The 14,779-nt window shown below is 32.0% G+C and overlaps 1 protein-coding gene across 1 annotated transcript in view; it reads right to left on the reverse strand.

Moving 5' to 3' along the window:
- Positions 1-257: 257 nt before the first annotated feature.
- LOC145740419 (uncharacterized) overlaps positions 258-14,779 on the reverse strand; it is a 64,219-nt gene continuing 49,697 nt past the window's right edge. The window contains exons 4-5 of the mRNA XM_081995987.1: positions 8,847-9,149; positions 258-5,042 (exon numbers count right to left, since the gene is read on the reverse strand). Coding sequence (XP_081852113.1) covers positions 4,953-5,042; positions 8,847-9,149 — 393 coding nt within the window. The 3' untranslated portion in view covers positions 258-4,952. The remainder of the gene's footprint in view (positions 5,043-8,846; positions 9,150-14,779) is intronic.

A 14,779-nucleotide genomic window follows, 5' to 3' on the forward strand; every position in this document is an offset into this window, starting at 1 on the left:
TATTTCTTTGTCGCAAGCCTCTACGATGGATAGTTTCCCAAATATACTGTATCTCGCATTCTTAGTTGGCCACCCTGTACAATAAAGTGTGTGTTTGATTTTGAGTTTGAGTTATTACAGCATATTATCCCGCGTTCTATAAACTGTTAAGGAATTAACCAATAACCTCTATTGTAAAATATTGTTTGGTAAGAAAACTATGTTAATAGAAACTATCTCGGGGCAGATAAAAATAGAATTAACAAATAAAATTACTGTTGTAAATAAACATTCAACATTTATTAAATATATATATATATAATATTAATAAATAATACATATTTAGCCTGCAAATTTTCATAATACAAGTACCTGGATAGTACCTACAATAAATTCATTGCAATACGATTTTGTACAATATACATGGTCATTCCACTGCAATACAATATTTTTGTAGATTTAAAATTAATGTTATTAACAGATTTTGCTAATGTACACTTTCTTCCAATTAGCACAACTTAAGTTCATTGTGTTTCATGCCGATGCTTAATCTTTAATTTTTTGCCAATATTTTTATTTATATACAGAGTGTTACGTACAGTTTCATTTTATTTACAATTATAATGATTAATGAATCCCATGAAGTAAATATTTTGTATTAAATAACTGTTTCGTTTACCTTTTAATTAACACCCTGTAAGTATGACATCAAAAACCAATACTTTACTTTTCGTGTAAAAGCAGTTTCATACAATTATTTACCTGAAAAACCTTTATGGTGAGTTTGTGTTCTCAAATATAATGTTCAAACTGAAGGAGATAGGTTTTTTTTTTGATTGAATACAGAGTGTCACAAAATTGGAGTGTTTTAATGTTAAGCGTGTATTCTACAATAAAATAAAACGTGTGTATAAAATTCTAATCATATTTCATGGTTTTTCACACAAAGTATAATCATACAGGATACTACAGCTGAAGTTTATATTGTTACTCATTTGACCAAAATTTAATTAGTCTATAAAAAGAATAGCTAAACTTATAAACATAAATAAGATTTGGAATATTAAGGTATACATATAAAATTTCATCGTATGGAATCTACAAATAAAATAAACATTAATTTTAAGTTTGCTCCATTCACTATGAATGACATTTATTAGTATAAAAAATGTACATTAAAAATGAATGTTAAACGAATTTTCTAAATCTGTCTAAGCTTTATGATTTATTTTTGCCTGTAGATATACCTTAACGGGTTTCAGATTAATTTGTGAACACACTGTATACGAAAAAAACATAACTTTGTACCAACGAAGAAAATTTAAATCAGTGTAATGAATGAAATTTTAAATGGACGGCATTCGAAAATGTGTAATGTTTTAAAAAGTGTTTTAAATGTAATTTCAACTGTATTCTATTATAGTTCGATAATTTGAAATTCTATTGATTGTATTTAAAATTTAATCTACAAATAAGTTCGTAACAGTAAACTTTTAGTGTCTCAATTTTTTTAATGCATTTTTAGTGGAAATTCATATTCCTTCTTCAATTTGCACACCCAATTTGCAGATACACTCTCCATAATATGTGGAAGTTGAGCTGTTGAAGCTCTCAAGTTGTAAATGACAAGACACATTGATGCTCCCTGACGGTTTGTTAGTTTTTACTAACTGGATAACCCAAAACAAGTGAGAGTAAAAGGAAATATTATAATCTCTAAAGTATCTAGTCTTCATTATTATCTTCTCTCAATAATCTCAGTTTTAGGCTCAACCAAGACTTTTCCTGAGCTTTCAATACTCAATTAAATTATGAAAACTTTGATATAAATCTTTGTTTTCCTGTAATTTTGGTTTAATGCAAATGACTATGATATACAGGGTGTTTCACGATAAATGTGTCACATTGAGCTTGATATGGCAATAGAAAATAAACTTATAAACAAAAATCCAAAGTTGTTTTGTTACAGACATACAGGGAGTTGAAGTTTGAATAATAAGAAAACCGCAATTGTTGTAACGAAACAACTTTTGGACGCTAGTTTATACAGAGTGTCTCTGAATTGCTGTCACAAACTGTAAGGACAGATTCAGTACATCCAAAAATATGAGAAAAAGTTTTTATAAACTTATATTCTTGTTTTTTGTATATATCTCCGGAACCGGTTATGGCACCAAGATAAGAATTAGATATTAGTAAGTCACCTTATTTTTTTCCTCTTCTACGCCACTGGAAAAATATTAATTATTAAAATGTTTCCAATTCACTAAATTGTTTTCGTCCTCAATGTTTCTTGGTCATAAAATGTAATTTTCTTCAAAAAGGGTCAAATATTACCAAATGGTTCTTTTTAACGTAAAACTCTAAGCTTTGGAAAACGTTTTTAAAGCAGCCATATTTCCAGACTCGCACAAGCAGGCAAAAAAGGCATTGTTAACCCAAAATCTCCGCCACTGCTTAAAAGCTGCTACGAAATGCAGCTTTTTCTATATAGAACTTTTTCCCATATTTTTAGTACTATCTCTTTTTACTCTGTGATACCAAAGAAATATGATGCATTTATCGTGAAACACCCTGTATAGAAGACACGTCTCATATTAAATTTCATATTTATTAAACAATTCTTTATTTATTTGGTCCTAGTTTTCCATATGTTATTGACACAACTTCTACAGTCTTGCTGTTTTATTATATCAATTATTTTGTGTAGATTATTACTCCGAACGTTTTACGAATTTTACAACGTTACAGAAACTATTACAATGAAGGAATGTTTACCACTTTTGGCAATACAAATATACCAACGTCCATCGAAACTTACCTCTAACATCGAATGTTTATGTATAGAAGTCGCATTGTTGTTCCCCTAGTTTGCCCCTTTAAAATACCCAACAATATGGGTTATTTAGATTCGAAAATCTGGACGCAAACAAATTGTATCTAATAATAATTATAAGATTGGTTGATTAAACTTACTTTACTAACAAAATCCGGTTACCTTGCATATGTAAATAAATTCAGGCACCTCTCTTTATTTTTTATTTTATTAAACGAGTTAGTGTGTAGGTGCCTGATTTATTATTGGTTATTATTAACTATACATTTTAATCTATTTATATTATACACGTGGTCTATTTTGATAAAAAATTCCAGTGTAATACAAAAATATTTCCCAAATAATTTGGACAATTTTCCAAAAGGATCAATTAATACAAAATACATATTGTTCAATATTTACTAAAAACTATATAAAATATATCAGTAATAGAATTTCTAACGACCTAAACAAAATTGTCTACCAAACTGGTTAAAGAATTCGGTTCGAAAAATTTGGCATCCAATGGAAGGTTTTTTTCTAAATTAGATTTCTAACTAAGTGCACAAACATTAGAAAATCTACTAAACATTTAATAATACAAATACAGAATTGGTGTAAAAAGAAACTGTATGGTTAGGAAGAACGTTTGGTATTTTTTTCAGATATGTCGGTTGTACTGTTGAAATTGTTACTGATTATGTTACTTCTGCCTAATTATAAATAGTTAACATTATAAGGAATTTAAAATACCAGTGTAAAAGATGTAGAAAATAATTTGAAATACACTCTGCGTGCTGGCTTTTTTTTGTTCATAATTATTATACTACAATTATTACAAGCAGTCCATAGATACCATTGCATAAGAGTATTCAGACAGACCTTAAGTGGTATGATATTCGTTTAGTCAGAAAATTTTCACATTTGTATATACAATATTTAATATACAGGGTGAGTTACAACCTTAAAGGCACATAACAAGAACGTGTAGAGAATCCCAAAACATGTAGAGTGGCCCTATAAAGTTTTTTTAGTATCATAGTAAACGACACACAGTGTTAAAAGTTTAAAACAAATATTAGTACCACCTCTTTAACTTTTATATAGGTTATCAGATATTTTATTGAAATCACAAATCGTGAATTGTCACAAATGTTTTTTATCTGTTTCAGTTATTTTTTTCCATACTCTGACAAAATGACAAAAAAAAATAAAAATATTATATTTCAAAATTTTTTAATTAACTATTTAACGTCGCGCTGGTCGTTCTTAGCAGCCTATTCCAACTTAGCTTTATGAAATTTATGTTTTTATCGCTTTTCTCTGAATTTCTTCTCAAAATAACATTTTGGCATCGTATTTTTTGGTTCTAGTCTAACCTAACCTAACGTCGTTTGAAAAAGTGACAGTTTAGCAACGTCGCTCTTTAAACTGCCTTGCACCAAATGATTGTGTGGCAACGTTTTTCCCTAAATTTCTTGATAAAATCAAAGTGCGGCAACGTCGCGCTTTGTTCCAACTTCAGCTAACATACTATAAATTTTATTGAAACTTTTTTAATTGACAGACAAAATGACAGTTTGACTACGTTGCGCTAATTAGACACAGACAGTTTAATCAATACACACTGAAAAGTTCAAATTTAAACTGCGAATTCTTTGCTAATTGCTAAATTGCGTGCTTAGTAAATATGATTAACGTTTGTTGACATTTGGCATGACAACATTGACAAAAATGACGTGTAGCTTTCTAATTTGGTTGTTGCATGTGAATAAGTTGGAATCCAGCTTTGACACTCATGGAGTTTAAACTGTATACTTTGGGCTTGATCAACGAAAACTCAAACTAACTAACTCAGAATTTGATCAAAATATTCATAATTGTAGATAACTCCTAAAGAACATATCAACAATTTATCGCATATTAATAATTTGTATCTCATGTTTGAGGTTTTTCACACGCCCGTGCTGTGTTTTTATGAGATTGTGATCCACCCTGTATTATACAAAATAATATACATGTTATCCCAGATTAAATTTGCGTTCAGTAAAGTGTTCAGCTGTTCTTAAAGTTATATGAATTGGAGTATTCAACTATAGTCTAGTGACTATAGTTTGTGCGTGTATAATAAGTTGTTCCTAAGTTGACTAAAACTTATCTATGATCCGTTAATTATGGGAGCCTCCTTTTCTTCTTCGTCCTCATTTGATTCGGTTATTAATGCGTCCAACTCGGATGGAATAGTAATCTGCAATCATATTCGTAAAAAATCAGTCAAATTCGGTAAAAAACATAATTTATAGATCTATTATTATTAATATTTTTACAACAAAAAACACTCTAATATGTCAGTTTGCAAGTGTCTTACTCTCTAATATCAAAAACTTTAATGGTTTACCAAAGTAAGGAAAGTGTAGAAGTTGCAGATTATCACAATGAAGTACCAGGCAGCCAACGAATGCGAAGTAATGAAATTGCAAAACTATCTATAGAGACTTGTGTCAAAAAATAATTAACTTTGAGAGAGAGTCAGCGTTGCCGCATTTACATGAAATCAGTGACAACAACGGATTTTTGTTCGGGAACACTAGTATGCAGATACCATATTTCGAATCTGTTACTTGGTCCCAACAATTTTTGTTCCAAAAAGTTTTACACAAGCCTCTATGTTGGATAGTTTTGCAAATACAGTACTTTGAATTCTGCGTTAGCCTAACTTGTTGGCTCTGCTACATGCGCGCAATCTGCCAGAAAGACTAATCTCAATGTTTAGAATAATTTTTAATTATACTTTTCTTATAACGTTTAATTTTTATTAAAATGTACAATAAAACGTTTGAGTTTATATAAATTCTACTACAACTATTTAGCAATGTTCAGCTGCTAGATAAACTTCCTAATTTAAACTAAACTTCAGTTGCACAAGTTTGGAACGACTACAGTATAAAATAGAGCGATTAAGGATAAGAGTTACTTAATTAGTTAATTATGTCACTTGATTTTTACAGTGCAACAGTGGCACAACAAAAGTTTAGTATTTTGGTTGAAGCACTAAATTTTTAAAATTTTTTGGCTCGTATGATCGTTTGTTTAATTCATCGTAGATAGCATGGATTTCTACAATCTGTCTAATACTACTTACTTGAAATAGAGTTAATAACACTAAAAGAAATAAATACTAAAATAATGTATAGAACAGGCTAAACAAAAAACCATCCTTTTCTTGATGGACAAGTGGGCAGCAAAAATGGTGAGAAAATAAGTACTTACAAAATACCATAGGCTTACCACACCAAGTTAAGGTTAGCACCTTAAAAAGATGGGAACCATACTGTGTTTTAAAACCTATTAAAGAGTATAGAAGAAAAAAAATCCGGCAATGTGCTCTTCTATCAATTTGGATTATTGATTCTGAACTGTTTCGTAATCCTGTAAATCAGTTCGCCGCAATACTTAGTACATCCATGGGGATAGCCTAAATCAGTCCGAGAAGAGTTAAACCAAATAAAGCTATAATTCTCAACAAAGGCAAATAGGTTGATTTAATGAATCCGTATTATTTCAATGAACTTCCATCGTATAGTTGAATGTTAGTTGGCAACACAGCGGCAGAAAACTATCTATCTTGATGATTTTTCACTACGCAATTGACAGGTCGTAAAGTTCCTGTCACAACAAAATACAACTAATATGAATTCTTAATCTTAATCTTAAAAAGTCAAATCATATATTTTAAATGTTAAAAGTCACCCTAAAAGAAAAGTGGGCGGCGCAAACTTCTTTTGTTTCAAAGATACGGGGGTTTTCGAAAATTGGTAATTTTTGAACCTCTTCTGTATTTCAGTTGCTCTTAAAGTTATCAAAAAAGGAAGAACGGTTCCCGGTAGAAGTTTTCACGTAGAATCCAATGGCGTAGTCACTTTTTTCTATTCCGTTTAGTTTCTGACATATGACAGTAAGTTACATTTTTTTAAATGAAACATCCTATATATTTTTACGTCATTTAATTCTGTTGATTTTTACCTTTTCAACGGTGTATTACAACATATAAGTTTGTAGACGTTAATCCTGTTATTTTAAAAAAAGACCTTTGCTAAGCTAAAAAAAGGCCAATATCTAAAATACCAAACAAAATCGGAAATCATATAAACTAACACATCAGAAAATTAAATATTTTTAATAAATCTTATTAAAAATCTAAGTTACAAACAGTTCTACCGTCACTTTAATAAGAAAAGTGACCATTTCTATTTTCTACTATTTTTAAGGTAGAAGTTGAAAAAACTGTTTATAAACGACATGTAACATGTTAATATGAACATAGCCAAATTTTGTTTCGACTGTGGGTATTTTTATACATATTATTTAGCACTTTTTTGTTAAGGAAACGCTTTTTTTCTAATTACCCAGATTAACGTTTACAAACTTATATGTTTTAATACCCCGTGGAAAAAGTAAAAATCAACAGAATTAAAAAAACTAAAAATATATAGGGTGTTCCATTTAAAAAAATATAACTTACTGTCATATGTCAAATTAGACGTAATAAAAAAAAACTGACTACGCCATTGGATTCTACGTCAAAACTTCTACCGGAAACCGTTTTTCCTTTTTTGATAACTTTAATAGCAAATGAAATACAGAGGAGGTTCCAAAATGACCAATTTTCAATAGCCCCCGGTATCTTTGAAACAAAAGAAGTTTGCACAGCCCACTCATCGCCAGTCATCTCAGCTCAGAAAAAGAGATCAGAACACGTATGCTACTTTTTTTCTATCTATTACCGTTTTCGCTGTACCCCGTAAAACCATCGAAAATGCAGCACCCTGTACATCTCCGAAACTATATTCGACTATAAAGTAGGCTACAAGCTACAAGCTGAATCAAATGACGTAAGTACGTAAAACGTAAGTGAGTAGTATACAGGATGTCCCATTTGAAATACTGCAGTTTTTGGTTTTTGAAACGCAGTGCACTAGTTTGGTCATGAAAACACAAATATCTAAAAAATGTGTTTTCTTTGTTTTGGGAGAAAAAAGTACAGTTTATTATATCCAATTAATCCCTAGAAAGTTACATTTTTGCTACTAGTTGACAAGATGGCAAATTGCGATAGAACCTTATAGAAGAAACATTGTCAAACATATACAAGGGGACAAGAGGCCAAATCTGAAATTTTGATCCAAAAAGATCGTGAACAAACTTTTTCCTATCCATGGAATTTTGACATTTTGCTCGTTTGAATTGTCACGTTTAAATTGTAAACCCTTTTGGCCCAACAAGGAAGACTAGAATCAAACCACTTCGTAGAAAACTATACTTTAATAACTAAATAGCAGTTAAAACTAAATAACAAAATGGTTGTCAACTGTTTGTCAACTTAGTGAATCGGAATAAAACCGTTCAAAAATAATTCCCAAAAGTAACACTTTAAACAATACCTTTTACATGCACAAAATATTATAATTTATATATAATTTAGGAAATGGTTTACTATTCAACTAATTTACGAACCCGGTGCGGGTTGCAGAATTCGGGACGACTACATCATGGTGTTATGAGGCGGAGTCTCCGACCGTCTTCCTTACCAAAGCATGTCGAGCTTAATCTATACTCGATTGATTGGATAGCGATGATTGACATTCTGACTGTAACCTTGCCTCGCGCATTTTATTATTTTGCCATGTCCATGAATTTATACTTTTAAATAATAAGTCGTGACAGTATATTTTTGACAATGATTTTTCTTAGGTTATATGACGATTTTTTAATATTAACGAATTACTTCTTAGAATCAAATATGATGAACTCCTGTAGGGGTAGACATTTGTGTTATCATGACTTAACTAGTTGTACTATTACGTCTTTATAACACTAGACTTCATATAACTGTGGGTATTTTGCATGAATAAACAATGAGAAGAATTCTTTTCAAAGATGTGACAACGTTCAAAGTGACTTTTAACTTTTAACCAAAAATATCCTGAATAGACCATATTTACTATTCTGTGAACCAATCTACTGCTTCAAAAGGTAGGACTAACTAACTAACCTGCGTGTCCTGCCTTTGAACTATCACATCTATACTGTTAACAGCGGCAGCGCTAACGGCAGCATCTAAAGTAGGCTGGGGCGCGTCTGTCGCCGTTACTAACCCCGTATTTCTATGGCAGTGCATGACAAAACACCTGACTGCCGTCATAACAAGGCCTACGGCGAGCAGGGCCACGCCCATGCCGATAAAAAAATACCTGTGGTCTACGTCGGCCGCGTTGGGCACTAGCTGAACTAGGCCGACTATTAGAAAGATGGCCCCGAGAAGAAGGGAACCCACCACCACTTGGAGGGCCGATACCTAGAAGAAAAATCACAGAATGTTCAGTACGAAGTAATGTTTTGTCATTTTTTTATTTCGTGACACCATACTTGTATGTGTGACAATGGAAAACAATTCGTAATACTCGAAAACGGAGTTGTATATGTGCAGTTAATCGAAAATTTGTTTGTCCTGTGATAATGCAGTGCAAACAGCACATCAACAAACTTCCTTCAAGTTAAATAATACTCATAAGAACTATACGTTCTTATGACAAATCTTTTTTCTATCTATGCAGAGAATTCTCTCTGAAACCGTCTTGTGTCTCACCTAATGGAAATTTCGACTCTAAATCGAAAATATTCTCATTTAAAATATTTGAGTGTTGATTTAAAACGTTCAAACCATTTAATTAAAAAAAGTCATTTCAAGTCTAATTTAATTTAAGTATTAATTTGTATGCAATCGATTAACTTCTGTAATGCGAGTTAACTCCCTAAGCCTCTAGTCTTCTTCTTTGTAAAACCTGTGATTTTATGGTTCGTCTAATTGAATTAAACGCATCGTTAACTTTTATTAAATTTCAGACAATTCGACCAAATCAAATCCAATGTCTTTGCCAAATAAATATCTAGTTTGACTTTCTTGTTTAATTAATTTTAAGTTGATTTTTATAGTTTGTCGATATTTCCAATAAGCAATATCAAAAAGACGGAACCCGAGTTACCCTACACCTTTATACATGCATGTTTTAGTTGCTTAATATCAACTAAAAGCTCGTACACGGCACTTTCATATTGTATATGACTAATATTTGATAACGCTTTTGTAATTTTAGAGGAAATTGTTATCTAACTTCATACCGTTATTAAATAAACTTTGCTCATTTGTTTAAGCTGAGGTGTACGTGTAATGTAGCTTTATTTTGAATGTTTGCTGTTAACTCAAGACGCACTAATTATCTAATGAAAAAGAATTGGAAAGTTCTGGGCGCGGAGTTTATCACGAATTTGCACTGCGGATTATTCGTCGGCCTATTCGTCTAATGTGACTCTTGTTTCTAGGATTTGCGCTGAGATTCATCTTTCATCACAGCTCCTACTCCAACTTTAAAGCCGTCAACTTAATCGGACTTTCCCCATCAAACAGGTTGATCCTTATGTTTAAATCTGCGACAAATTCATAATGGATGTGCTGCCTTTCATCTCTACATGATCTGAAATTTCCGTGTCTTTCTAAGCTGATCCGCTCAAGGCAAAATCTCAAGCGATAATGTTTTATTAGTAATCCTGTAAGTGTACATTCACAACATCAACATCAACATGTTGGTTTCTTTTGCTAAATGCTACACATTTTTTTCTCTTTCCCATCCACGGATTTTGTTGCTCCTAAAGCTTGGTAGAAGGGTTCTGATACTGAAAGTGTAGTACCGGCATCTAAACCAGATATCCTCAATTCCTCTCTATCCTGGAATTCAGTGCAGTATAATTTCTTGAACGTAGGACAGAATTCCAATCCTACATGCGATAGCCGATCTTCAGGGTGAACTGTAAAGAAAGATACTGGCGGAATTTTAACCGAGAGTCTCTTGTTGATTCTTTGTCCAAACACTCTATTCTTTCGTATGTATTAGGCACATCCGCGTATCATTTAACGGTGGTCCCCCAGAAAGTTGGTTCACCCACTCTTGCTATTTAACTTAGTGAAAAACGACCCCTAAAAGTTGTATTTCCTGATGGTTTTATCTTTTGGATGTTTTTGGAACAACCAACTCTGTTTGAGCTGTTCTAATCAGAATTGACTCGAAAGCTCCTTGCTCCGTTAGATCTGTTGGGTATTCATTTCAGTACCTTGTCTGAATTTACTGTACCAAACAGTTGCCCAAAAGGTGATTATGGGTTAAATCAAGACAATATACATTTATCTCAACCTAAGCATGGTTATAACCTCAGGTTTTTCCTTCTGGGCTTCTATACGCCGTTAAGAATTTGGTGATTCAGGTCCAAGGAAGTTTGTGATCTAGTGTTAATCTTAGAAACTTGCTTCAATTGTAGGCGGTCATAGCCTGGCTTTAGACGGTTGGGGAACCTAATGTGGTTTGGGGTGCAGACGACACCTCTAAGCGGATTAGTTCTGGGGTACGGATCAAGCCAAGGCGATAGCTTAGAAGAAGTGTTTCCATCTAATGTACATACAATTGACTTCGGTAAGGCTTCTGTCTTCAGAAGGGCTTCCAGCACTTACGGGGTTAAACGTGCCCTGATGGGTTGACCAAAAAAGGAGAACTTACTGACCTGCGTCAGTTGGTTGAAAGAGTGAGAAGTTGAGTTGGAAAATTAGCATGCTAACAGAATCGAATCTGTTTCGAATGAGTCTAACTCCTCTATTCATTGCGACGTGATTGGTTTTCGTATTTAAGTAGTATATTGCTGTTGTTTCATTGGGTAGTCTCTTGATGTATTAGTTGTGAGTATCTACTGTCGATTCTGCACTTTCGCAGTGCTTTCTGAATGACCCAATGTTCAACCCTGTCGAAAACCCTTTCACAGTCTATATAAAGGCCAGATTCAAAGGAAAGTGGTATTCATTAGAAAAAGAAACAAATTTTCTCCCTAACTGACAGTAAAGGTAATGTTACTACGAACTAGAGTCAAATTTTGAAAATTGTCGAGGAATCCTACTCACTTATACAAATTCAAAGTGCAGGATTAAAAGGAAGATCAAACGAAGAAGGTGAAAGTAAGAAACGTCGGATTGAAGATTTGCCGGAAGTAACTGAGGAAGAAGTAAAGAAAGCACTAAAAACACAAGACCTTAATGAATAAATGTCCCCAAAAAGGTAAAATCCCGGATACTTGGAAAAATGTTAAAGTTATACTGGAACAGGCAGGTTTTAGAAAGGGTTACTCAACTGCGAACCACTTGCTTACCGTGAAACTCTTGATGGAGAATCGCAATGAATACCACTTTCTTTCTTTTTATATTTCACTTCAAACACAATAAAACATTGAGAGTCCCAGGGACAAAATTGCACAATAAAAAATACATTATATTTAATATAAAATCCGACGGGAGTAAACATGGAGTATTGCAATATCGTTACGTACATCGATATCTCAAACGAAAGCCTGAATCCAACACATCCAATTAAAGATTTATGCGCCTCCTTTAGGAATTAGCTGGCAGCCTTGCTATATTCTGAGAAATAATATCCACATTAATAAATTGAACTTGGTTTCACATTCATTCGATATTTCACTTGATGAAGCAGTGTCCATACCAAATATCTAAGACTTTAAAATGTAGGATATCCGACTATGATGTAAGATCAATGGGTCATAGAGATATGAGTTAAAAATACTGTTTCTATTTGCTATTTGGATTTCTACTAACTTTGCACAAGTTAGTAATATATTAGCTTCTCTTTTGTATGCACATTTGGAATGGTTCCAAGTTGCTTGTTTCTCAAACAAAAACATTATAGTTTTACCGTATGCATTCATAACGTCCACCATGTAAGTGTAATAAATTGTCATGCAAATGGCGCTTGCAACTAAAATTTGCGTTTTTACGACTGTGTAAACCATTTGTGAGTTAAGAACGAAAATGAATAAAACCACAAAGTTGCGGTATCCAATTTTTATTTACTATATTAATAATAATAATTTTATTTATTTAGCATTTCAGCTAGAAGAAGTACAAATATTAAATCCACCACTTCGACAGTCACACACTAGTCCAGACAACAAATGCTCAAAAAAGATAAAGAGGAAAATGCTTGATGGAATACAATTTTTGACCTTGTTACTTTGTTTGGACTACTTAAGAGGTGAACATATAAATTAAGGATACTCAGAATTACGTACTGTATTTTTTCCATGAACAAACCTTACTTTACGGAAACATGGTCATTACCTTCAAAAATAAAAGATTGTCAGTCGAAACGCAATGAAACACAATTTTAGTCAGGGGTTTACTACTGACATGGCTATGTCATGGGATATTTGGGTGGCTAACCCTGTATATTGATTACATTTGCCAGAAAACAGACATAAAATATTTCTTCTTGACCCCCTGTATATTGAAAATTAGCTAAATATTAGAACTAAACTCCTGCTTATTAGTTATAAAAAGTACAAATAAGATAAATCTGAAAATTAGCCTATCGAAGTCGAACCAGAATACTTAGTTTTTTAAAAAATATTTTTATGGAATTTCTTTCGATTATTCTAGAATATATTGAAAAGACACTTTGGTCTGCAGTTTTTTAACATAAAACATTAAATATCTCTTTTTGAAATGTTGTAAAGGTTTAAAGTTACAGTTGACAGTACGTTTTTTTTTCTTTTGGAAAACCATATATTATAGTGGATTTTTGAATTCTGCGAAAATATCTGGGCACTTTTAGTAGACTCACTTTAAGTTTAACTGCTGACCCAGCAGTTCAAGTTCTGCTGCTTACTTGACTACTTATCATTTCCGATTTTGTGATGATAAACCATTTATCAATCAATCAATAAAAAGTACTTTGCTGTCCTGAGAATCAAGTTTCATTGACAAAGTTGAGAATAATACATGCAAAAATAATAAACAACAGCAATATAAAATTTAGCATATAACACCAAGTACAACAGACGTTAACAGTTAAAATGCATCTTATAGACAATTAAAATGTAAAAATAAAATATACCTATACAGGGTGGTCCAGTTTTCAATGTCAATAATTCACCCATCAAAAAATCGATAGCCCATCAAAAAATAAGAACATACATTATGTCATTTTCCTGAAAAATGCTTCTCAATGAAAATACAGTCCATAAAACTTCAGTTTAAAACATCGGTTTCTTGTCATAACCACTGGAGAAATTTTAATCAAATTTAGAACAAATACATATGAAATTAATACTCATTATGTGATGTTAATGACGTTTGTCGAAACTGTCCAGTGGTGTAAATACAGAATGATGGTTTTAATTTTTCTGCCTTATTCTCTACGTCACTGGATCTTTTTCAAAAATTTCAGTTTTTTTTACTTTACTCGTTCAATTTGACAAAATAAGTATCTCTTACAAAATTCTGATTTGAAACTTTGTTTACGTGATAAGTGAGTTATTACGTTCAAAGACCAAAATCAGCCCAAACCCAACTTGAAAACGTTGAAAATTGACTTAAGAAGCTTAAAAAATGTCTTTGTAGCCAGTTTTCAGACAAATTGAGAATTGACCATAGACTTGAAAACTGTGAAAATTGACTTGAGAGGCTTCAAAACTGTCTTTGTAGTCAGTCGTTATAGTGTTTAGAAAATTGACTAACTTTTCAAGTTTTTTTAATTTGCTTTTCATTTCCTTAAAACTCTGGACTATTTGTAAGGCTTTAAAACTGCTTTCAGCTTGGAAAATCGAGTTTAAAGGTTATCTTCACCAAATTTTTGACATAGCAGACTTAAAAAACTGTTTTTACATTTTCCATATGTTAAACATGCCATTTTACGCTTTGTTAGTATTAAATTGATATTATTTTTTTAGTAAAAGTTAAGTTTCAGACTCTTCATTTATGAAATTAAACAATTTTGGCATTAAATGTTACGATATTAGTCTTAAACACTAATTTCTAGAATTAAATTAGTTCGAAAATTCGGTCTGTTACCAATTTCATTGAATAAAAAAAAA

The sequence above is a fragment of the Ips typographus genome, linkage group LG1, assembly GCF_016097725.1.
Source record: "Ips typographus isolate SLU linkage group LG1, UJ_Ityp_2.0, whole genome shotgun sequence".
NCBI classification, from domain to species: Eukaryota; Metazoa; Arthropoda; class Insecta; order Coleoptera; family Curculionidae; genus Ips; species Ips typographus.